The 23,560-nt window shown below is 36.7% G+C and overlaps 1 protein-coding gene across 4 annotated transcripts in view; it reads left to right on the forward strand.

Annotated features, from left to right (window-relative positions):
* The window catches only part of ORC3 (origin recognition complex subunit 3), a 62,689-nt gene that overhangs the window by 7,917 nt on the left and 31,212 nt on the right, over positions 1–23,560 (forward strand). For 3 of the 4 annotated variants that reach the window (XM_081250409.1, XM_081250406.1, XM_081250407.1), the window contains exons 4-11: positions 1,003–1,147; positions 3,996–4,100; positions 5,107–5,258; positions 6,586–6,716; positions 9,192–9,351; positions 11,058–11,171; positions 14,785–14,918; positions 15,405–15,468. In XM_081250409.1, the coding sequence (XP_081106535.1) occupies positions 1,003–1,147; positions 3,996–4,100; positions 5,107–5,258; positions 6,586–6,716; positions 9,192–9,351; positions 11,058–11,171; positions 14,785–14,918; positions 15,405–15,468 (1,005 nt within the window). The remainder of the gene's footprint in view (positions 1–1,002; positions 1,148–3,995; positions 4,101–5,106; positions 5,259–6,585; positions 6,717–9,191; positions 9,352–11,057; positions 11,172–14,784; positions 14,919–15,404; positions 15,469–23,560) is intronic. The other variant, XM_081250408.1, reaches the window with a different exon arrangement.

Below are 23,560 nucleotides of genomic sequence, written 5' to 3' on the forward strand. Positions count from 1 at the left end.
TGTTACTGCTTCCCACCGCTCTCTACTGCTTCACACCTGGCGGCTTTGCCCCTTCATGTATTCCTTGGAACCCTTGAAGCAATTTGGGTTTGTGATTTCTAGTTTAGGAAACCTAAATGGTCATAATAGAGTGTCATAGTCTCCTCTTAACTGATGTCCCTGCCTCTGATGTCACACCCTTCTGGTCTGTCCTTAGTCCCTTTGCCACCATTGGCCAAATCCCATCAGGCAGATCCAGGCTACAGGGGTTTTCCAGCCCCACTACCAGTACAGCCCCTCCGGTCCCCTCTAATCTGGCCTTCACAGTACTGCCAGGTGAACCCTTCTTAACTTTGATTTAATCATGCCTCTGCTCCAAATCCCTTTAATGGTTCTCCCCACAGTACAAAATCTAAATCCTTTAACATCAAATATATATTTCCTTGGTATAGTCCCTTGAGTATTTGTCCAGCCTCATTCCTGGCCACTTCTCATGTTTTTATTCTTAGCTGTATCTGTGGTTCCCCAGATGTTTTGTGCTTTCTTCCTTGATTGCCTCCTCCACTCCCCATTCCTTCTGAACTTTCTTTCATCCACCATCACCTCCTGCATCACTTGCAGGAGCATCTAATTCTTCGGCTCAAATGTATCACCCGCTCAGCTTAAGGTGGATGATCCTACTCTTTGTTCCTGTATTATCATAGCACTCTATGCAATGTATTTCAATTTAATTGTAAGTGTTCTAGCTCAGTTTTTTCATTTTTTTAGGGAAGAGACTCTTTCATTTGTAAGGTGGTTAGTAAATGTTTGTTGAATGAATAAATGAGATTCTTTAAGGAGGGAATTCAAAGCACTGCTCACTGGAGATTTAAGGAAAAACAGTTTTTAATTTCATCTATCTTATAATTATTTTACATGTGATCTTTGGAATTGAAATCATGACAGTTTTCTTTCCCAAACTTGGAAAGATGTATCAGATTACTGCTAAAAATAATTCATAAAGTTTTGTGGTTTTTTTTGTAGCGACTACAAGAGGAATTAAATAAAAGCCTGTTTGACAGTCTAATTGAATTTCTGCAGAAGTCTCATTCTGGGTTCCAGAAGAATTCAAGAGACTGGGGCTTTCAAATAAAACTCAGAGAAATTCCAACCGCTGCTCTTGTTCTAGGTACATATGTGTGTGTTTGTTTTTTGTGATAGTGGTTTTTTTCTTGAGAATAGTGGGAATCACCTGTTCTGATAAACTTGTTTTGTCTTTTTCATTTACAGAATTAAACCAATTAAAGTTTGCATACTTCCAAAACCAATAAAAGTTCCTTATACTAACCATACATCTGTAAATTAAAAGAAATTGATCTAGGGTTAGTTAGAACCCTCCTCGCCTTTTTGTCAGAAAAATGAAGGGGAAATATATTTGTGTTACTCTTTCTGCCTTAGTTATTTGAATCTGAGATTTGAATTCAGTAATAAAGAAACTACCAGTATGTTGATAGATACAATTTTTATACTTTATCGTATCTTCAATGAAATTACTCTATAACCTTAATTTTATTTCCCTGTGCTTATTTTTTCAATCTTGGATTGTTTTGTAATGTTGTATTAATATTAATGGTGTGAAGGGGGTTTGGATGAACTACATATAAGTTGCTTTCAGATTGCAGATTGTAAATGTTTTAGGTACTTAAATATCCATCATTAATATCCCATTTTAACCAGACATCTGGATTGCATGATAATGGAAAAAATTTCTTTGGAATATTAGCACATTTTCTTCATTCCTTCTGAAAGGAAAGTTGGATTTATTTGGATTCCAAACATACTCTTCATTGTATTTCCAATTTGTTGTTTATTCAAGGTTTTTATACTAGTGAGCTCTGAGATAAGAAATTAATTCTTTTGTTTAATACTGCCTCTAATACTGTTCATTACCTAAATCTTATTCCTGATATTCAGGGCAATACTTCTCAAACCTTAGTGATACCTACAGATAACCTCCAGGGGATCTTAGTAAATAGAGATTTTTGTTAATAGGTCTAGTGTGGGGCTGGAAACTGCATTTCTGACAGGCTTCCAGGTAATGCCCATATTGCCAATCCCAGGATCCCTCTGAGTAACAAGACTCCAGGGAATGATTTTTATAATGCTGTGGACCAGCTTTTCAGTGCAGCCGGCCACTTAATTTCAAACCCCTTCCACTTATGGATGAGAAACTGAGGTCCAGTGATGGCTGGCTTGTACTGTTGGGTGCTGTGTTTCTCTCCCCCCAGGTTACAGCAATTGGAAGTAGAGTGGGGGAAACAGTCAAGAGGGAGGGCCTGATAGATTGTTGTGAGATAACTGTTTAAATCCCTTCTCTGCCTGCTGTCATGAGAAAAGAAGCTAATGGAAATCATAAGTTTCAAAGTCAGTGGTCTGAGGAGAACATTTTTCCAGTTGAAGACATTGTTGATTATCTTGTTTTCAATAGGCAAATCCATTGTTTTAAGGAACGTAGTGTTAAATAACTAATAAAGTCTGTCAGTGAAAGACAAGAGAAGCCAATGTTTTATTAAACTCCCAAATTTGTTCAGTGATGCAGTATCACATTCCTAGACCACAATGCATGCTAAATACCATTTTGATATCTGTACTCAAAGAATACTTATACAGTTACACAGTCATACATTTTCTGTTTTCAAAAAGGTATATATGTCCATTTTAAAATAGCCGGCCTACATTTTTATTTGTCTCCTAGAAAAAAAATTTGCCTACTGGTGGTCTGGATGATTCTGAACCTTTTCTTTTCCTTCCAAGCACCTGAAGTTTTTGTTGTTGTTGTTGAATTTTTGAATTTTATTTTATTTTTTTTATACAGCAGGTTCTTATTAGTTATCCATTTTATACATATTAGTGTATACATGTCAATCCCGATCTCCCAGTTCATCCCACCACCACCCCCTCCCCGCCACTTTCCCCGCTTTGTGCCATACGTTTGTTCTCTGCATCTGTGTCTCTTATTTCTGCCCTGCAAACCGGTTCATCTGTACCATTTTTCTAGGTTCCACATATATGCGTTAAAATACGATATTACAAGCAGTTGAAGTTTTATAGTAGTAGCAAGTCTCAAGCAGTTTCAAGATGTCTGCTGCTGGCACCAAAGCACTTTCTAAGCACCAAAGCACTTTCTAGAAGTCACAGATTGTGACATTAGGGAAGGTATCAGTGAATAGAATTTTTTCCAAAGTAGTGGGGAAATTTCCACTCAACTCTGATACCTGCATGCAGAGCATTAAAACTGATTTGTGGAAATGAGAACCAGGATTCAGTAAATACTTAAAGGACTTAAAGTTTTAATTTGTTTTTAGACTCTTCCCCTAGTATACACTTACCTTTTGTATTTACTACTAAGATCATTAATAGAATTGATATTAATGATTGGATTCTTCTCAGTTGTTAAGTCAGGGTCACAGTAAAGCCCTTGTTTTTTTTTTTTTTTTTTTTTTTTTTTTGCGGTACACGGGCCTCTCACCGCTGTGGCCTCTCCCGTCGCGGAGCACAGGCTCCGGATGCGCAGGCTCAGCGGCCATGGCTCACGGGCCCAGCCGCTCCGCGGCATGTGGGATCTTCCCAGACCGGTGCACGAACCTGTGTCCCCTGCATCGGCAGGCGGACCCCCAACCACTGCGCTACCAGGGAAGCCCAAGGCCCTTGTTTTTGAATAATTATTTTAAAGAGCTCTTTATGAATTTGAAATTGCTTTTAAAATGTTTTCAAGGGTCAACTACACATCCCCAGTAGATTTTTTAAAGAAAAGTCGTGCTAAATACCTTTCCTGATAAGTACAGTGTGTGCCACTATATGTATCTTTTTAATGGAGAGCTCTTCATTTATGCAGTATGTTTTCTTAGTTTCTATTATCAATCATGTTTTTAAAATATTTTAACTTATGAATTCACTTGACATGTTAAATGGTTTTTCTTGTTGTTAAATTATTAATGATAAAAATGATGGTGTAATACTGATTTATTATCCCGTAGGCGTGAATGTAACAGATCATGATTTAACGTTCAGAAGTGTAACAGAAGTCCTTCAGAATAATGTTACTCCATATGTAGTTTCATTGCAAGCTAAAGATTGTCCAGGTGAAGTATAAATGCTGTAACAACCTTGATGAGATGTTACATATCTCTTCCATCCGTGCGTCTCTCTAGCTTTCTTTATCCTTTTTTATTTGCGGGAGGAGCATGGTACTACATTTTTGGCAGGATAAGGTTTAGTGCCTCCGGCGTAATCTTGACTGTTGTAGGACTCTCTACCGCTTTAGTTTACTCTGGCCCCTCCCCCCACCAATCAGCTTCACCTCCAGTAATAGTCCAGGCACTCACAAGATGTGTTCCTGAACCCAGTAAAATTTTAATAAGTTGGAAGGTTTGGGACAGGGAGTTGAGAATTGAGGACTGCGGAGCTCTTATTTAGCTCAACAGAGAAGAGACTACATACATAGGCTCATACACAGCCTCAAATCATCTTATTATCCCACTTTGAAAGGCCACCCTGGTAAAAAGCAGTCCATTGCCAGAGCTAATCTTGGGTATCTGGAGCCATTAAATCAAAAAGGATGTGGCCACTAATAAAGTAAAATGTGCTTAGATTTGGGCTGATACAAGGGCTTTAAGTGCTTATATTTATGTTCATATTCATAAACTGTTTGGAATTAAGTAAAAGCCCTTAGGGCATCTTTAAAAATGACTATGAGGAAGAGTTGTAATCAGTAAAATAACTTATGTAAATAACACTGTTGATGTCTTCTTAGGGGTCTTAAAAACCTTTTGCTGTCCAGTGTAATTTAAATACATATTATTCCTAATATAATTTATAGTTTTCATGTTTGCACATTTGCTTAGGTAACACTTTTATTACAGACAATAAACATAAGCTTTGACCTAGTGTTAGTCTGAATGAATGAAATTAAAATATTAGGGAGAGGATACTAATGAACCTCAATAGTTAATAGTTTAACAATGTTACATTAGGTTAAGTATAGAAAAACACATTCTACCCAAATAGTGTAATATACTGATCAAGAAGTTTCAGGTGTTTTAGATGTGTTTTAAGGGGATATGCTTTCTTATGTTTTATGTTCTGCAGATGTGAAACATTTTTTGCAAAAGCTGGCCTCACAGTTGATGGACTGCAGTGTAGACGTGCAATCCAAAGAGAAAGAAAGTGTTCAGGTCACCCAGAAAAAGATACATTATTCAATGGATTCTCTTTCTACTTGGTATATGAATGTCACACAGGTAAATGTAAACTGACAATTTTTAGCCAGGAAATTGGCATATGATTGAAGAAGTCTGGAATTATAGTAAACATAGTACTGTTTTGTTCTAATAAGCATACATTTATGCGGCACTAGCTGTTAATTTAATAGAAGCTACTTATTTTTCCTAAGGCTACTAGAATTTAGAAATTTTCTTTTATCAGTATGTAGCCTAATTCCTGGGAGGTGTTTAGGTTCTTACGAGACCATTTTATTTGTGGGAGAATGTCATCTAATGACAAAACAGCATCAGGAATTTGTTCTGCTGCAGATTCTATCTCTGTCTTTATCTTTAATGTCTTTATCTTTAATATATTATCTCTTAGGTTCAGTATTTACTTTTGTGCAGTAGAACCATGCTTTCAGTACCCACTGTCGACTTAGTTTGATGAGGAATGGTCATACACACACACACACACACACGCACGCACACATATATAATATATATGTAAATCTCCTTTGTTCCATGTTTAGAATTCTTGAGGAATAAATGCTCTGTAAGTAAAGTATGTTTAACAAGCAGATACATAAATAGAAGTCTCATTCTACCATGACAGTCTCTGGCGAATCTAAATAACCTAGATGATTCATGGATAACTGCACCATAAAACCACAGCCTTAGTTTATGATGCTGTGTAGTCAGATAGTATGGGAAAAGTTACTGTGGTGACATTTTCTGCAGAACATATTTGCTGAAGTCATCATAAGTGAAGTTTATTTTGCTTTATATAGGGATTAAACTGGGTCTAATGCTTACCATAATATCTTAATTTGATCCACAGTTTTAGATTTTTCTAGAAATCAAATACTGCCTGCAATTTAGGTCAGAAATCTTTAAAAGATTGGGATTGGACCAGATGACATTTAAGATGCTTTTCAACTTGAAATTTCATAATAGTAGCGCAGCATGTAGTGTTATTCATTACAATTTTTAATGAAAAATACTGGTTCTAACTCTAAAGCGAAGCAAAATATAACATTGTACTAACAGAAAATCAATTTTGTAGAAAATACTCTCTTCTCCCCATGCTTTTCCTGTCATTTTCTCAGATAGCAGAAAATATAAATATTTCATACGAGTTATAGATTTTACTGAACTTTTTTCTTCTTGGTTATTATTCCCATGTCAGACATAGAAAGATTCTGCTAATAACTGTTGAAATGAATTTCTCTTTATTATGTGGGAGAAATAAAAGAAACAATGTTACTGTGAAATATGATGGAAGATATATCAACTTGTGGCATTATAACATTGTTTGGGTAGTAAAGTTTACTTTTAACTCCTTCTTTCCACAATGGCTTAAAAGAAGACTGACCCAAAAATGCCAAGAAAAAAGAGGACTCCTAGCCAATGGCAGTCTCCTCCTGTTGTGCTTATCTTAAAGGATATGGAAAGCTTCACCACAAAAGTACTCCAAGACTTTATAATTATCAGCAGGTAGATGGCATATCTTCTGGCTTTTTTCGCAAAATTCTTCTTATTAAGAAAACATACAACTTTAATCAAAAAGCAACCTTTTGCAGAGAAAATGAGTAGCAGTTTAACCCTCATTTTATTTATTTATTTGTTTGTTTATTTATTTATTTTTGCGGTACGCAGGCCTCTCACTGTTGTGGCCTCTCCTGTTGTGGAGCACAGGCTCCGGACGCGCAGGCTGAGCGGCCATGGCTTACGGGCCCAGCAGCTCCGCGGCATGTGGGATCTTCCCGGCCTGGGGCACGAACCCGTGTCCCCTGCATCGGCAGGCGGACTCTCAACCACTGCGCCACCAGGGAAGCCCTAACCCTCATTTTAATATTAATGGATTGAAACCAGGATGATTTCAAATTCCTTATAAAATTGAATGTTTGAACACCTCCTATACGATTTTCATTTGCTTTTTGATCCAAAAATGGAATCAAAAGTTAACCAGTTTTAAATTAGAATGATAAGGCAGTATAAAGTGTAGTTTCTCTCACCAGAGTTGTCTGTTTCTTACTTGCCCACTAGATGGATAAACTACTCCAGGTTGAGATATTTTTGTCATGTGTTATTTTCTGATACCTGTCCACCCTTAGAAGCTCTGAGTTACATATGGCTCTACTGAGCAAGAATGTTTTTTTAAATAACATTATTTTATATGGTATTTCTAATGAGAAACTACTTTTATGATCTTATTGGATCTTGAAGGCAATCCTGTGAGACTTGGAATTGAAGTAAAAACCCTATTTTTTATAAATTTTATTTATTTATTTATTTATTTTTGGCTGTGTTGGGTCTCCGTTGCAGTGCGCGGGCTTCTTATTGCGGTGGCTTCTCTTGTTGCGGAGCACGGGCTCTAGGCGCACAGGCTTCAGTAGTTGCAGCACACGGGCTCAGTAGTTGTGGCTCATGGGCTCTAGAGCACAGGCTCGGTAGTTGTGGCTCAGGGACTTAGTTGCTCCGCGGCATGTGGGATCTTCCTAGACCAGGGATCGAACCCGTGTCCTCTGCATTGGCAGGCGGATTCTCAACCAGTGTGCGACCAGGGAAGCCCTAAATAACCCTATTAAAAAACCCAGTGGGGCTTCCCTGGTGGCGCAGTGGTTGAGAGTCTGCCTGCCGATGCAGGGGACACGGGTTCGTGCCCCGGTCCGGGAAGATCCCACATGCCGCAGAGCGGCTGGGCCCGTGAGCCATGGCCACTGGGCCCGCGCGTCCGGAGCCTGTGCTCTGCAACGGGAGAGGCCACAGCAGTGAGAGGCCCGCATACCGCAAAAATTAAAAAAAAAAAAAAAAAAAAAAAAAAACCCAGTGACGTGCTTTTCCCAGGGCACATTTTTTACAATATAAATTAATTTGGTTTCTTCTGTATGTTAACTTGTTTAATAGTTACGGCTACATTTGCCTAAAGCTGTATTGTGTGATAATCTACTACTAATAATTCCTACTTTGATAGTCTTTTTTCCCCCATTTGAAACTAAGATTTCCAGATCCTAAGACTTTTCTTAGTGCTAACACTGAACTGATTAACATGCTAAAAAAATGCACAATACAGGATAGTGACAGAAAAGCTGTGCTTTTTTGGAACTCAGACTTGTGACTACTTTTACCATCAAAAGTAAGAAAGAAGAACTTAAACAGTAAGGTAGTTCAAATACTTCAGCACTATGAAAGTAGAACTGCATACAGCTAGAATACTGAAAAGCAATAGCTAATAAGAGGGAACAAGCAAAATTATCAGCTACGATACAGAGGGCTCTGACCTACAATAGCCCTCAGGGATATTGATGTTTTACTCTGTGGAAGTCATTTATGTTCATATTGGTAATGCTAAGAATAAATCATGTTCAATAAGTTTGAGTTAAGACTGTGGGGAAAGAATGTAATATTTTTTTAATGATGTTCATTAAAAATGTCTTACCTATTTGTAAGAAAAGTTTTCTAAAGCTTAGAATTATGTTATGCTGGGGTGACATAGTGTCTGTTAGAAACGTCCATAAATAGAATAAGTTACCTTGAAAATTAGTGAGCTTCATGTTACTGAACTCTTAAAGCGTGGTCTAGATGTCTTAACTGTGAGGAAGACTGTAGGTAGGGCTCAAACTTTGGGCGAGAGGATGAATAGCATCTAACGCCTCTTCTAACATTTGATTTTGTATAACCTTAGGGGGAAGCACTTGATCTCTCTGGACCACTACGTTCTTATTGCTAAAATGAGAGGATCTATTAATAGATTGATTTCAGAGCTAGAATGTCTGGGAAATAACTATTTCTATGTTACTGTAACAGGAAAATAAGTGACCTAAAAATTTTTATTATTTAGAATGATCTTCCTTAACAATGTCTTATAAAGTAGGCCTGAAAATAAAGGTGGTCTTATTTTAAACCATGGTGTGTTGAAATATATTTGCTGAAGACATTCCACTTTTGCATCTTCCTTTGAAAAACTAGTCAGCATCTACATGAATTTCCACTAATACTCATTTTTGGAATCGCCACGTCTCCTGTTGTCATCCATCGGTTGCTTCCTCATGCAGTATCATCTCTATTGTGTATAGAACTATTCCAGTCTTTGTCTTGCAAGGAGCACCTGACTACAGTACTTGATAAGGTAAAAAGAAAAAAATTTTACCAGTGAAATAGGATGAAAAGAAAACTGCCATGGACAGTTTATGAATGTTAGTGATAAATTTCTCAGTATGATATTGTATATATTCCTTCACATATTTTACTATTTTCATTTAATGATTTTCTCATGTATAGTATTGCCTCTTCACTTAAAATATAAGCTTTATGGGCTTCCCTGGTGGCGCAGTGGTTGAGAATCCGCCTGCTGATGCAGGGGACACGGGTTCGTGCCCCGGTCCGGGAAGATCCCACATGCCGCGGAGCGGCTGGGCCCGTGAGCCATGGCTGCTGAGCATGCGCGTCCGGAGCCTGTGCTCTGCAACGGGAGAGGCCACAACAGTGAGAGGCCCGCGTACTACAAAAAAAAAATAAATAAAAAATAAATATATATATATATATATAAGCTTTATGAAAAGAATGATCATGTCTTTCTATATCTACCTACCTATTTATCTATCAACCAGTCATTACTCAATAGAAACTTAAAGGTTTTTAAAATAAATTTTTACAGAATTTAATGACTTCCTAGTAACAATAACAATGTTTTCACCCTTACTTTTTTTTTTTTTTTTTTTTGCGGTACACGGGCCTCTCACTGTTGTGGCCTCTCCCGTTGCGGAGCACAGGCTCCGGACGCGCGGGCTCAGCGGCCATGGCTCACAGGCCCAGCCGCTCCGCAGCATGTGGGATCTTCCCGGACCGGGGCACAAACCCGTGTCCCCTGCATCGGCAGGCGGACTCTCAACCACTGCGCCACCAGGGAAACCCCACCCTTACATTTTATATTAAATGATTTGAAGTTTTTCATGGACTCTTTCCTGTCATACTGCTCGTGACAAAAAGTAAATACCAATGCCTTCCCAGACCTTACCTCTATGTTTCTACCTAAGTGGAAATACTGTTCTTTAGTATTGACCTTCCGTGAACTGTTGCTAAACTCACCTCCTTGAAGATGTCCTTTGTGCTGCTCTGTAAGGTAAACTAACGACCACCTTCCACTTATTTAGTAACCACTTCTGCATTTTTTTTCCCTTAAAGGTAGTAGCCACTGACTTTAGGGAAATTTTTTCCAGCTACAGTACTTAAAGTTGCTAGGTTGTTTCCAAATTCAGTTGGCCTTTTATCACTCTGTTTCTGTTTGAAAAGCCTAGTATGACTTTTTGTTTTCAGATGTAAAATCTTCAGTGTAGGCCATTGAAAATTAGCTGAATAATGCAAATTCAGCTATTTAATATTTTTTAAATAGACACCTGTTAATTTGGGGTTTCTCATTCACCAGTATATAATGTGTTGTTGCTCTTCGTTAATGTGCATCAATATGGATAAAAAAGAAATCTAATAACAAGAATTGCCAAAGCCTACAGCTTCTTCAGTGGCTTCTGTTGGGAGAAAAGAGTTTGTATAGATGATATTTTTTAATAGATTTTTTTAAAATTAGGAATTGAATGAAGGATGATGGATATCTGTGATTCTGAAGATACAGTATGAATAGCTTCTTTTGTTGTTGTTACTGTTGTATAAGTTTGTTTAAAATTTTGGTTGATATCTGACCTAAAAAAATCTAGCTACTAGTATAGCTTTCATAGGTACTGTGTTTTGGTATCATTCGTTGCCTCATTATTTATACTTGATGTTTATGAAGAGGGAAGACTAACCAGGAATATGTCCTACCTCCCTTTTCTCTTTCAGCTACTTCTTACAACTCAATTTCCGTTTAAACTAAGTGAAAAAGTGTTGCAGGTTCTGACCAACATCTTTTTGTATCATGATTTCTCAATCCAAAACTTTATAAAAGGACTTCAGGTAAGAAGACTAATGGGTTTGAAAATTCGCAAGCTGATCCTAAATAATTTGCATGTTATTTCAGACTGACTTTTTAGTGTGATAATTGGGCATTTTAAATGGCAAAATCTGAATAAGTAAGGTCAAGTTATATTATTCTAGATTCTATGATTCCTTTGTTACCTTGCAGCAACATGTAGAGAATACGTTAATTAGAATATCAAAAATGGAAAAAGACCTCTCCATTCCAGTGGTTCTTAACCATTTGGGGGTGAGGAGGAAGGGACCTTTATTTTTGAGAATCTGATGAATGCTAATGGACTTTCTACCTAGGAAATGCTATATATAAGGGGTCAGCAAACTTTTTCTCTAAAGGGCTAGATATTAAATATTTTTGGCTTTACATGCTACATGTGGTCTTTGTTGAATGTCTTGTTATTTTTTTAGAATAACCCTTTATAAAGGTATAAAAATAATTCGTAGTTCCTGGGACATACAAAAATAGGCTATGGGCTCTAGTTTGCTGTGCCCTACACATATGTGTGTGTGTTCATTTATATTTATTCCTATATATTGTGAATGGATTTTCACTAAAGTTTCATAAATTTCAAGAAGAAAATTCATGAACTTAGCTTCATAACACCTAATCTAAAAGAGGACTCCATTCTCCAGTTGTTTCAAAGATGATAGTATTTCCTTCTTTCGGCAACTACCTAAAATACCTTAGCAAAGTATAGTCGTGAACACATGCCGGTTGTCAGGTTTATGAAAACCTATGTATTAGTAACCTTCAGTACAAAAGTGCCATATGGTAATACCTCATGTTTGTGTAGTGCCTTGAAGATTATAAATTATTTCTCATACGTGCTCTTCCTCTACATTAAACACTATAGTATTCTATTACATAAGAGTGTTAGCTGTTATGGCTAATATGTGTCATTTTTTTCAACTTAGACTTTTTAAAAAGAGTATTTTAAAGCAAGAAAATATTATTTACCTTAGCAATATGTGAAATTAAATGAAATTGAGATGTAACTTTCTAATTTATTCCTCTCATTTATTTCATTTTACTCATTTGTTTATTTACTTATGAGTGTTTATCACGGGTCTACTGTAAGTCAAGACCTAAGCTGAGCCCTGGAGATACAGAGGATAAAGAAATCTCTGTCTTCAAATTGCTTATTTAGTGAAGCAGGCAGACGAGTAGAATGGCAGTTACAGTTCTGAGTAGTCAGTGCTGTTAAAGAAACATGCCTGGGGGCCCATAGGAGAACAGAAGTGTATCCTAAGGAACAGGAGCTAGCTGGGTCAAAATTGGAAAGGCCACAGTAGAGGGAGAGAGCTCTGTTAGAGGGCTACTGCAGTTACCTAGATAAGATACAACAGGGGCGAAACAGGTAGTGATAGTGGGACTAGGGAGAAGGAAACAGATTTGAAGATGAGATAGAATCTTGTTACTCAGTGGATGATAGGGTGTGTAAGAGAGGAGCATCTTACAGACACACAGGTTCTAGCTTGGCAGATAGTTTGGAGGTTGGTACCCTTTATTAAGTGTACGTGTTAAAGTAAACAGCCAGTTTGTCAGAAAAGGATGAGGGTTTTTTTTTTTGGTTTTTTTTTTTGTTTTTTTTTTTTTGCGGTACGCAGGCCTCTCACGAGTTTCTTTTTATGTATGGTAAATTTAGGGCATGTGGGATATAAAGATTTGGTACCCAGGAGAAAGATCTGGACTAGAAATATTTAGGATTTATCATTAAAAGGTGGTGGTTGAAGCTGTGTAATGAGGATGAAGTCACCTAGAGTGAGGAAAGGACCAAGAGTAGAGCCCTAAGGCAAGCTGACTGTATGAGTGAGCAATAGAAAAGGAGACTGAAAACAGTAAGGAAAACCAATAGAAGGGAGAGATCACTGAAGTTAAGGGAAAAAAATATATAAACTGTAAGCTCAAATATCATTGGGAAAGTGAGTGAAGAAAAGCGTATTAACCAGATTACTGAATCTTTCTGTTTCTCAGTTTTCTCATCTGTAAAATGAAGGGATCTGATTAGATGATTTTATAGGTTCCTGATAATTTTTTTATGCTAGGCATTTTACTAAGTATTGACATTGCTTCATTAATATGTATTATTCTCAGTTTTGCACTTGGAGAAACAGAGGCTTAGGTTAAGTAGCTTGGCCAAGGTCACACAGCTGATAAGTGGCAGAGTCTTTACACCCCATTTGTCTAGTTTTCCTAATCATCAGTGGGAAATATGTGTAAGTTTTTACTTCTGTAGAAGGTGCAGTAGGGCATATAATCATTCAGTATATGTTTGAGTCCTTCCCTTATTAGGTGGATATGTTAACCAACTTGTTAATTGACCCAAATATTGGGAACACACTTGTACCAAATAGTTAAGTATTACTGGGTTCTTGTCCTATCTATAACTCTACTGTAACTCATGTGACTTAGTCCCATTCCTCCTCCCCAGCAAGTCCGTTATCGTGTTTGGTTTTTACTTTTCTCATGTTTAAAAAGTAGTGTTAACATTGGAATAAATATTATCACATTAATATAATTGGAAACACATAAGTAAGAAATAAGATCATGTTGATATGTGCAAAAATACTTCAGCACCTGGCATGAACAGTTGCTTTCTATTTTGTACTTGTTTCTAAGTTAGGCTGGCCCTTTGCCTTATAGCCTTATTTTGGAGGATGGACTGTTTTGGACTGTTTTGGAGGATATCCTCTTGCCTTGGATATCTGGTCTTCAGCTCTACAGGCTCAGAAATTCATTATCCGTTTACCCAGGAAGGATCAAGCTCAAATACCTTAAGACTGATATATAAGCTAGCATGTTAATTGATTAATTTGTGTTGCAGAATGCTATTTTCCAGGGACCAGGGTGTGTTTTGGCCACTATCTAGGGAACTGTCTCTGGTACAAGGTATCTGGAAAAACCAAACGGGTCATGAGAAGCTTGCTTAGATTCAGAGCTTGTAACATGTGGATAGTCTTGTAAAATATATCTTATAAGTTATGGTAGGATCTGGAAGATCAGTCACCCTTGTACTGCAGAGACCACAGCATTCTAGACTGGAATACACGTATCCGCCAGATACTGTACCATCTTTTCCTCCATGAAATAAAACTGAATTTTAAAAGATACATTTTCTTTGGCTGTCCCTCGTTTTTCATGTTGTTTTTTATCAGTAGGCAAAATTTCTGCTACTGTAGCGTTTTTATTTATTTAGCACGCCAGTTTTTACACTGATTCTAGATTGGTATTTTCTTAGGAGTATTTGAGCATCTGTTAGGCTATGAGGTCACACCGCAGTCACCTCCCCACCACATTTACTGTTATTGTGAGTGAGTTGCTCCTGTAGATAGCTAAGTTATTTATATTAGTTTCTTTTAGTTTCTACTTCAGACATTACAATTTTCTGACCTTGTCGACAAAATTGGAGTCTTAAAAAATTCAAAGTATATAGCCATCTGTGCATTACTTGCATTGCTATTGTGACATTATTGAATATATTAGTGCCATAACTATTTTTGCTGTTTAAAAAAAACCTTAAAATTGAGCAAACGTAGGGCAAAAGATTTACTGTCAAAATACAGCAAATATATTTAATTTTCACATTTCTTTCAGCTTTCTCTATTAGAACATTTCTATTCCCAGCCCCTCAGTGTTCTGTGCTGTAATCTCCCAGAAGCCAAGAGAAGAATAAATTTTTTATCAGATAATCAATGTGAAAACATCCGACGTCTTCCATCGTTTAGGAGGTAAAAAAAAAAGAAGTACATATTTAACACATCTTATAAAAGAGTTTGGGGCAAAATAAGGGATCTCAGACCCAGTTACTTTTGAAGTGGGTAGAGGGAAAAATAACTTCTTTGTTTAGAGCAAAATAAAACACTTTTGTTTTTAATTGAGACATTTCTTTGTTGGATTTGAACACTTGGCATAAAGAAAAATATTTTTACAAGGGGACATAATTTGCAGGTTCTCCAGAGTTACTTTTTATAAATAACATTTCCTGTTTCTGGAGTTTATGGCTTTTGTTTATTATTAGACCCCTAGACTGTGAAATGCAGCTGATTTAAGGAGTTAAAAATTACCATAAACCATGACTGTCATCTTGAACTTATGTTTGAGAAGAAATAAAAGAATGTGGCCACCAATCTACGTAGTTCATTTTTTCCATATACTATTCAAATATTTAGAATTCTAATTTTCTCTTTTTGTGTATGGGATGGTAAAAATTTTAGGTACGTGGAAAAGCAAGCTTCAGAAAAGCAAGTTGCACTGTTGACCAATGAGAGATTTTTGAAGGTAGGAACATGGATATATTTGTTTCAGTGTTATTCTCTTTTTCTTCTTCATGGAAAAGAACACGCACATAAAATTTATTGAGTTAATTTTATTTAAAAAAATTCGTACATCCTAATATGCTTTGCACAATGAAGTATTGGATCTTGATAATTGTATAGGAATGTGACTATTAAAGGTGACACAAAACTTCAATTTTAAAAGGAAGACTTTTTTTTTTAATCAAGTAATAAAACTGGAACATGAGGTTTCTCCTGTAGTCTGTTTTGAAAACACTTGCAGATCTCAGCTTTCTTTACACACAGCAGTTTTGGAATCTGTATGTGGTCTCATTTTAGTGTTCTTGTAAAGGCTGTCATAAATAAAAACACATAGGAGCCATGCAGCTTAGAGACCCACTGCTAAGTGGGTATTGATTTGATTTGAAAAAAATGTCATTACATATTGATAATATAGTGCCGGGAAAGAAGTAATGAGCTTAGAAAATGATGAGTTAGCCATACAACATAGGGAATATCAAAAGAGGGAGTTTTTTTTTTTTTCTTTCTAAAATAAGTAATACTTGGACATGGTATATAATTCAAAAGGCAAAGTTAATATACAGTGAAAAGACTCCCTTCCACCTTTGTTCTCCAACTACCCACTTACCCTCCCTGGATACAGCCAGTGTTACTAGTTTCTTATGTATTATTCTAGAGATATTCTCCACATATACAAGTAATTATATATATTTTGGGGATTTACTCCTCTGTCTTACAGAAGATAAGTATATATACTATTCTGTACCTTGTTTTGTTTTGCACTTAATCTTGGAAATCATTTTATATCAGTACTAAAGAGTGGCATTGTATTATTATTTTTTTAGATTACCTTTTTTTGTTGTGATATAGTTGATATACAATATTATATAAGTTTCAGGTATACACCATACAGTGATTCACAATTTTTAAAGGCTATACTCCATTTATAGTTATTATAAAATATTGGCCATATTCCCTGTGTTGTACAAACATATCCTTGTAGCTTATTTATTTTATACATAGTAGCTTGTACCTCTTAATCCCCTACCCCTGTCCTGCCCCTACCCCCTACCCTTACCCTACTGGTAACCGTATCTGTGAGTCTGTTTCTTTTTTTTTTTTTTTTTTTTTTTTTTTTTTGCGGTACGCGGGCCTCTCACTGTTGTGGCCTCTCCCGTTGCGGAGCACAGGCTCCAGACGCGCAGGCTCAGCGGCCATGGCTCACGGGCCCAGCCGCTCTGCGACATGTGGGATCTTCCCGGACCGGGGCACGAACCCGCGTCCCCTGCATCGACAGGCGGGCTCTCAACCACTGCGCCACCAGGGAAGCCCCTGTTTCTTTTTTGTTATATTCACGAGTTTGTTTTATTTTTTAGATTCTACCTAAGTGATATCATACAGTATTTGTCTTTGTCAGACATATTTCACTCAGCATAATACCCTCCGAGTCGATCCATGTTGTTGCAAATGGTAAAATTTCATTCTTTCTTACGGCTGAGTAGTATTCCCACTGTATATATATTCACCACATCTTCTTTATCCAGTCATCTGTTGATGGACACTTAGGTGCCAATATATTGGCAATTGTAAATAATGCTGCTATGAACATTGGGTGCATGTATCTTTTCAAATTAGTGTTTTTGGTTTTTTCCAATATATATCCAGGAGTGGTATTGCTGGGTCATATGGTAGTTCTATTTTTAGTTTTTTGAGAACCCTGCATACTGCTTTCCACAGTGGCTGAACCAATTTACATTCCCACCAACAGTGTACAAGAGGGTTAACTTTTCTCCACATCCTTGCCAACATTTGTTATTTGTGTTCTTTTTGATGATAGACATTCTGATGGGTGTGAGGTGATATCTCATTGTGGTTTTGATTTTCATTTTCTGGATGATTAGCAATGTTGAGCGTCTTTGCATGTGCCTGTTGGCCACCTGCATTTCCTCTTTGGAAAAATGTGTATTCAGTTCTGCCCATTTTTTAATCAGGTTGTTTGTTTTTTGAAGTTGAGTTATGTGAGTTGTTTATATATGCTGGATATTAATCCCTTATCAGTAATATAATTTGCAAATATTTACTCCCATTCAGTAAGTTGTCTTTTTATTTTGTTGATGGTTTCCTTTGCTGTGCGAAAGATTTTAAGTTTAATTAGGTCCCATTTGTTTATTTTTGCTTTTGTTTCCTTTGCCTTAGGAGACAGATCCAAACAAATATTGCTGTGAACTGTCAGTGTTCTGCCTACGTTTTCTTCTAGGAGTTTTATGGGTTTCAGTCTTACATTTAGGCCTTTAATCCATTTTGAGTTTATTTTTGTATGTGGTGTTATAGAATGTTCTAATTTTATTCTTTTACATGTAGTTGTGAGAGTGGCATCCTATTTTATTGAATGAATTTACCTTCATTTATTTAACAAGTCCCTTACAATTAGAATGCATAATGTCACACTTATTTTCATACTCTTTATAACTTTTTAAGGAAAAAGTTATTAGAAAATTGTAATAAAATTAAGATGAGATTGAAGTTAAGCCCTAGTGCTCTGTGGGTTTTACTGATACAAACTATTTTCAAATTTTAAATAAAAGAATATTAGTTCCTAGAGGGCATGTGTTCTGTATAGGTAAATACTAATTTACCTCCTTTGTTTTTTTTAATAAACTGATTGATTTTGGGCTGCATTGGGTCTTCATTGCTGCACGCAGAGAATTATGGCATACATAATTACAATGGAGAGTGGCTTTTATTAAATGTTACTTCTGAGGTAGAGTCCACACTGAGCCATAATATATTAATCACTTCTAGATTGGGTTTAATAATCATTTTAATAATCTCTGTAATCTTTTCAGAGCAGTATAGGAAGTCTTCAAACCCTAATGTAGGCTCTTTCAGTAGAGAAGAAACTTAAGAACCAGTGGGAGAGGATGTGTGCATGTTTATTGAGTTTTTCAAGATTAGGTAGATTAGCTCTGTGCTGAGTCAGCTAGTTGCCAAGTGCATTTCCTGCTAGAACTTTCTGTCAAGAGTATTTTCAGAAGCCAGGAATAGATTTTTTTTTTAATTAATTTATTTTATTTATTTATTTTTGGCTGTGTTGGGTCTTCATTGCTGCGCAGGCTTTCTCTAGTTGCGGTGAGCAGGGGCTACTCTTTGTTGGGTGCACGGGCTCCTCATTGCGGTGGCTTCTCTTACAGAGCACGGGCTCTAGGCGCGCGGGCTTCAGTAGTTGTGGTGCGCAGGCTCTAGAGCGCAGGCTCAGTAGTTGTGGCGCACGGGCTTAGTTGCTCCATGGCATGTGGGATCTTCTTGGAACAGGGCTCGAACCCGTGTCCCCTGCATTGGCAGGTGGATTCTTAACCACTGTGCCACCAGGGAAGTCCTAAGGAATAGATTTTTAAAGAGTACCTTTAACCACTGAGATAACAAAGGGAGAGAATGTCTAGGCTGGTCTGTTACAGAAATAGCCTGACATTTAGCTTTGCTTTCCAGTAACTTTTTGTGTATTTTCTAAGCATTTATTTATACTGTGCTTGTATTTGTTGCACTTACCGGCCCTGTTTGTTATTATCCTTGCTGTATTCATTTTGGGATCGCATATTTAATCATTTAGAGGCATATTTTCCTGAGACTTACATAGTAAGAAATACGAAGGAGCACAAAGATTTGTACCCTTAACCTGAAAAAGTCGTCTGCAGGCTACCTGGTAAATTCAAAAGACAGAAGATATCTCTGAAAAAAATTAATCAATATGTTGATTTTTCTGGTTTAGAGCAAAAGTATCTTTGACTATTTTATTCTTTTTTTTTTTTTTTTTTTTTTTTGCTGTACGCGGGCCTCTCACTGCTGTGGCCTCTCCCGTTGCGGAGCACAGGCTCCGGACACACAGGCTCCGCGGCCATGGCTCGCGGGCCCAGCCGCTGCGCGGCATGTGGGATCTTCCGGGATAGGGGCACGAACCCGTGTCCCCTGCATCGGCAGGCGGACTCTCAACCACTGCGCCACCAGGGAAGCCCTATTTTATTCTTATAATGCTTTTCTTTTTCTCTTTTTATAGTTTTGTTTTAAAATACATGATAATTTATATTTTTCTACAATAAAAAAAAATTAAAAGAAACTCCATATGATAATCAATAATATGGTACTGCATGATAACAGGGGAAGATCCTGATCTTGACCTCAGAAATCTTGTGTTTGAACTCTAGCTGCTCATCAATGATATGTACTTAAGGAAATCACTTACCCTATTTAAGCCTCAATTTCCTTATCTCTGAAATTGGATGATAATTTCTTAGTATGATTTCCTCATAGGATTAGTGATAATCAAAGCCTGTTCAGCAAGTGAGAGTGAGTTAAAAACAAATAGAACAATAAAACTTATAAATGTAAATCATATTGTTACTATTTATTTTTCACTATGATAAAAATTAAGACCAATATAAATATACCGTTTTATATATTCTATAACATACATACTGTATATAATACTCTGTTATACAGTCATATAGATTATATAGTTATATAGACTTACCTACTGTTAGAATTGATCATCTTGTGCCCATTTTCTACATTCAGATTTCTAAGACATAGACCTCATAGCGTTATTGAGAGAAATTTATACTCTTTATATTAAGGTTGTTTCTGCCCTAGAAGTCTAGTTTGCTTTCTACTCTGATAAACCAAATGAGTGATTCTCAGACCTTAGCATACATCAGAATCACTTTTGGAGGACTTGTTAAAACAGAGATATCTGGGCTCCATCCCCAGAGTTTCTGATTTTGTAGTCGTGCGCTGGGCCCCAGGAATTTGCATTTCTAGCAAGGTCCCAGATAATGCTGATGCTGCTGGTCTGGAGACCATTCTTTAAGAACCACTGAATTAGACTGACTCCCTAGAAGGAAACATTATTTATTGTTTCCCTTACCCTGTTTTCTTAAGTGTAGAACTAAGCTACTAAATTCCAACCTAAACAAATGATTCATCTCAATTATCTTCTGACTGGAATCAAGATGTTAAAAAAACCCCAAAAAGACAAAAAAAAATCAACTCCCTTAAAATTATGGACCCTTAGTTTCATAGATACTGCTTTAAAATTGTGTACCAGCTTTGTATTTCATAAACTTAAGGAATGAATTTTTTTAATGTACTTGTAAGTTTAAAAATTTAGCTAACCTAATCACGTACATTTGTAGAAGATTCACTAAGAAGTTCAAACTAAGGTGGGACCTTAGAATCTTTACTCTTTCATCATACAACTGATGAAAGAGTAAGATTCTGTGCATTTTCTCATTTCTGAGTAGTCTGTCCTTGAACTGTTGTACAGTGCAGCTAGGTACAATGGCCAGAACGTGTACTCTGGTAATCAACAATCAAGTTCTTGTAAGTTTAAGCAGAATAAGCTTGCTCAAGCTCCCATTAATTCAAACTTCTGATAACTCAGTAGCTTTCAAAGCCTTCAATAGAAGTTTAACCAAATAATCTTTAAAGTTCCTTTTGGCTCTAGAATGCTAAGATTGTATTTACTTGTTCATTAAACAGATTAATAATATTTTTTTCTGACTGCTTAAATCGTTTAGCTTCCTCATTAAAATTTCATTTTAGTGCGTAAATTTAATTGAAATTAAATTTGGTAAAATATTAAGGTAAACAGCTGTAAGTTTTAAGTGAAATAGGAATAGTGACTAGATATATTTTTACCATGTTTTTGCCCCATAGTACTGCTTTAGTAATCAGGCTTTCTTTTTTTTTAACTTAAATCTTTAATTTATGAAACTGCATTTCATGAGAAATAGAGTTGTCAAAAGTGCCTTAAACAGGACTTTCAAATTCACCATAATTACAGAGATACAATTTTTACTCTTCCTTGTGCCTGAAATTTTGTTTCAAGTCAGGTATTAAGGAGAGCTTTGAAGAAGATTTTGGCGTCATATCACATTTGCGTAACTGTTATCATTATCCTATAATAAAAAAACCCTAGTTCTTGAAATACTGGAAAGATTTTTTTTTTTTTTTTTGACTGTGCCAGGTCTTAGTTGCAGCATGCGGGATCTTTTAGTTGTGGCATGTGGGATCTTTTAGTTGTGGCATGTGGGATCTAGTTCCCTGACCAGGGGTGAACCTGGGCCCCCTGCATTGGGAGCGTGAAGTCTTTAACCACTGGACCACCAGGGAAGTCCCTGGAAAGATTTTTAATAGTGAAAAATTCTCTTCCTTTCCATGAGCAAATGTTTTGGGGGGGGGGAGAATATTAACAGCTTTTCCCAATTAGTGGTTTTTATGCATTGTCCCAATACCATATCTAAGATTAGGCCCATTTTAATCTTGTGCTCTCTACACCGACCACATTCTATATTACTAGTAATGATTTGCTATTCATGTTGGTCCTGTCTTGCCAAGAAATTACATTATCCTCAGTATATTTAATGAGTGACTAATTCCAAGTACTTCATCTAAGAGAATCAACTTATGTATTTTTATTCAAATCTTACTTAAAACTATGTGGCATGTTCTCAGCCCTTAAAGGGTTAAACTTCATGGTATGTAGAAAACTTAGATTCAGTCTCTTGCAGGTGACAGTTGAAGTTTTATTATTCTGACTTTTAATGTTTCATGCCACTATGCCTATGTGCCCAACTAGATGCTAACTCCATTGAGAGTGGAAAGTAAGAGAATGTCTTAGAGTTGTAATATATTACTATTAAAGATAATCTGATTCAGCATGCTGATTTTACAAGTGAGGAAGTGCAGCCAAGAGAAAGGAAGTGAAATATCTGAAATCACAGAGCAAGTTAGTGGTAGGGCAAGGACTTCTGGTCACCATTTAGTATGCTTATCGTGTGTTTGTTGCAGACCTGCCTTTCACCTTTGCCCATGCCTCTTCTGTTTCTTTTGGCAGAACCAAAGGGCAGAAGGAAGGGGGAAACCTATGAATAATAGATTTATTAATAATAAAAGGAAAAGAGAAGGAAAAAAGAAAACCACTGCAAACAAACTACCAAACGTGATCAAACAAGCTAGGCACTAGCCTAGTCGTGTGTGAGGACTTGACACTTCAAATCCAAGCCCTTCCTCACGTGCGTCTGATGTAAACGCTGGGGTAGGAGTATGCAGGACAAAAGCCTGAGACAGATGAGAGGACTGGCCCTCGCGCCACTCAAGAGCTGGGAGAAAACGGTGGTTTGCTGTGTTCTAGGTAGCTGCCATGTGATCTGGGAAACACTGTCAGCCAAAATTTCTCTCTGATGAGAAAAATAACACTTAGTTCTATCAAGATGATAAATAAGAAAATGCTGTGTTCTTGGACAGCTGATGCGTTTTCATCCAAAAATTCAATATGTTTGTTTTACCAGCTTTTGATGATCTGAAAGGAATAAATTGCAGAAATGTAGTCACTTTTACATACTTCCGTGTAATCTTCTTGAGATCACTCTTCACCCCATGCATACAATTCTAGACATGAAAGTGATAAATACTGTGGAAATAAGAAGAGAAATAAATGCAGAAACTAAGCATCATGGCAAATGCAATTCTACTCGTTTTCTTTACCTATATGTATATTTAAGTTTTACATAGTCATTGGCTTCTCCAAAAAAAAGTAACTAGATCAGTAATGATAGAGGCCTTGTCATGTAAGTAAACAATAATACATGAATGACAGAATTGATGTGATTGGAGATGGCTGATTTAAAAGGGTGTATTACACATTGACTGGCACCTGACAGCCTGCTATAAATGTGATTTTTTAGGTCCATAGTGGTTTTTGTTTTTAATCTGAGGCAACATTTACAAATTGAGGTATTTTACATCACAAATTCAGACTTCTGTCTTCTTTTGAAAAATTAGTTAAGTCTGGCCCACACCCAGCAAGACAAAAGCGGTTGCTTTTCTTTAGGAGAGAGAGACTGCGTGTTGGCCTCCATTCATTCACGCACTTCCTCATTCAACAAGTATTTTTTGAGTGACTGCTGTATGCCAGGTATTAATCTAGTACAGGACTGAACAAAACAGTCAAAACCCCCTGCCTTCGTGGAGCTTATCTGTTACCAAGTTGAGTAGGTAAAATATCTATGTTAGTGATAATT

This window comes from Mesoplodon bidens, assembly GCF_964165515.1.
Source record: "Mesoplodon bidens genome assembly, chromosome: 12".
NCBI lineage: Eukaryota > Metazoa > Chordata > Mammalia > Artiodactyla > Ziphiidae > Mesoplodon > Mesoplodon bidens.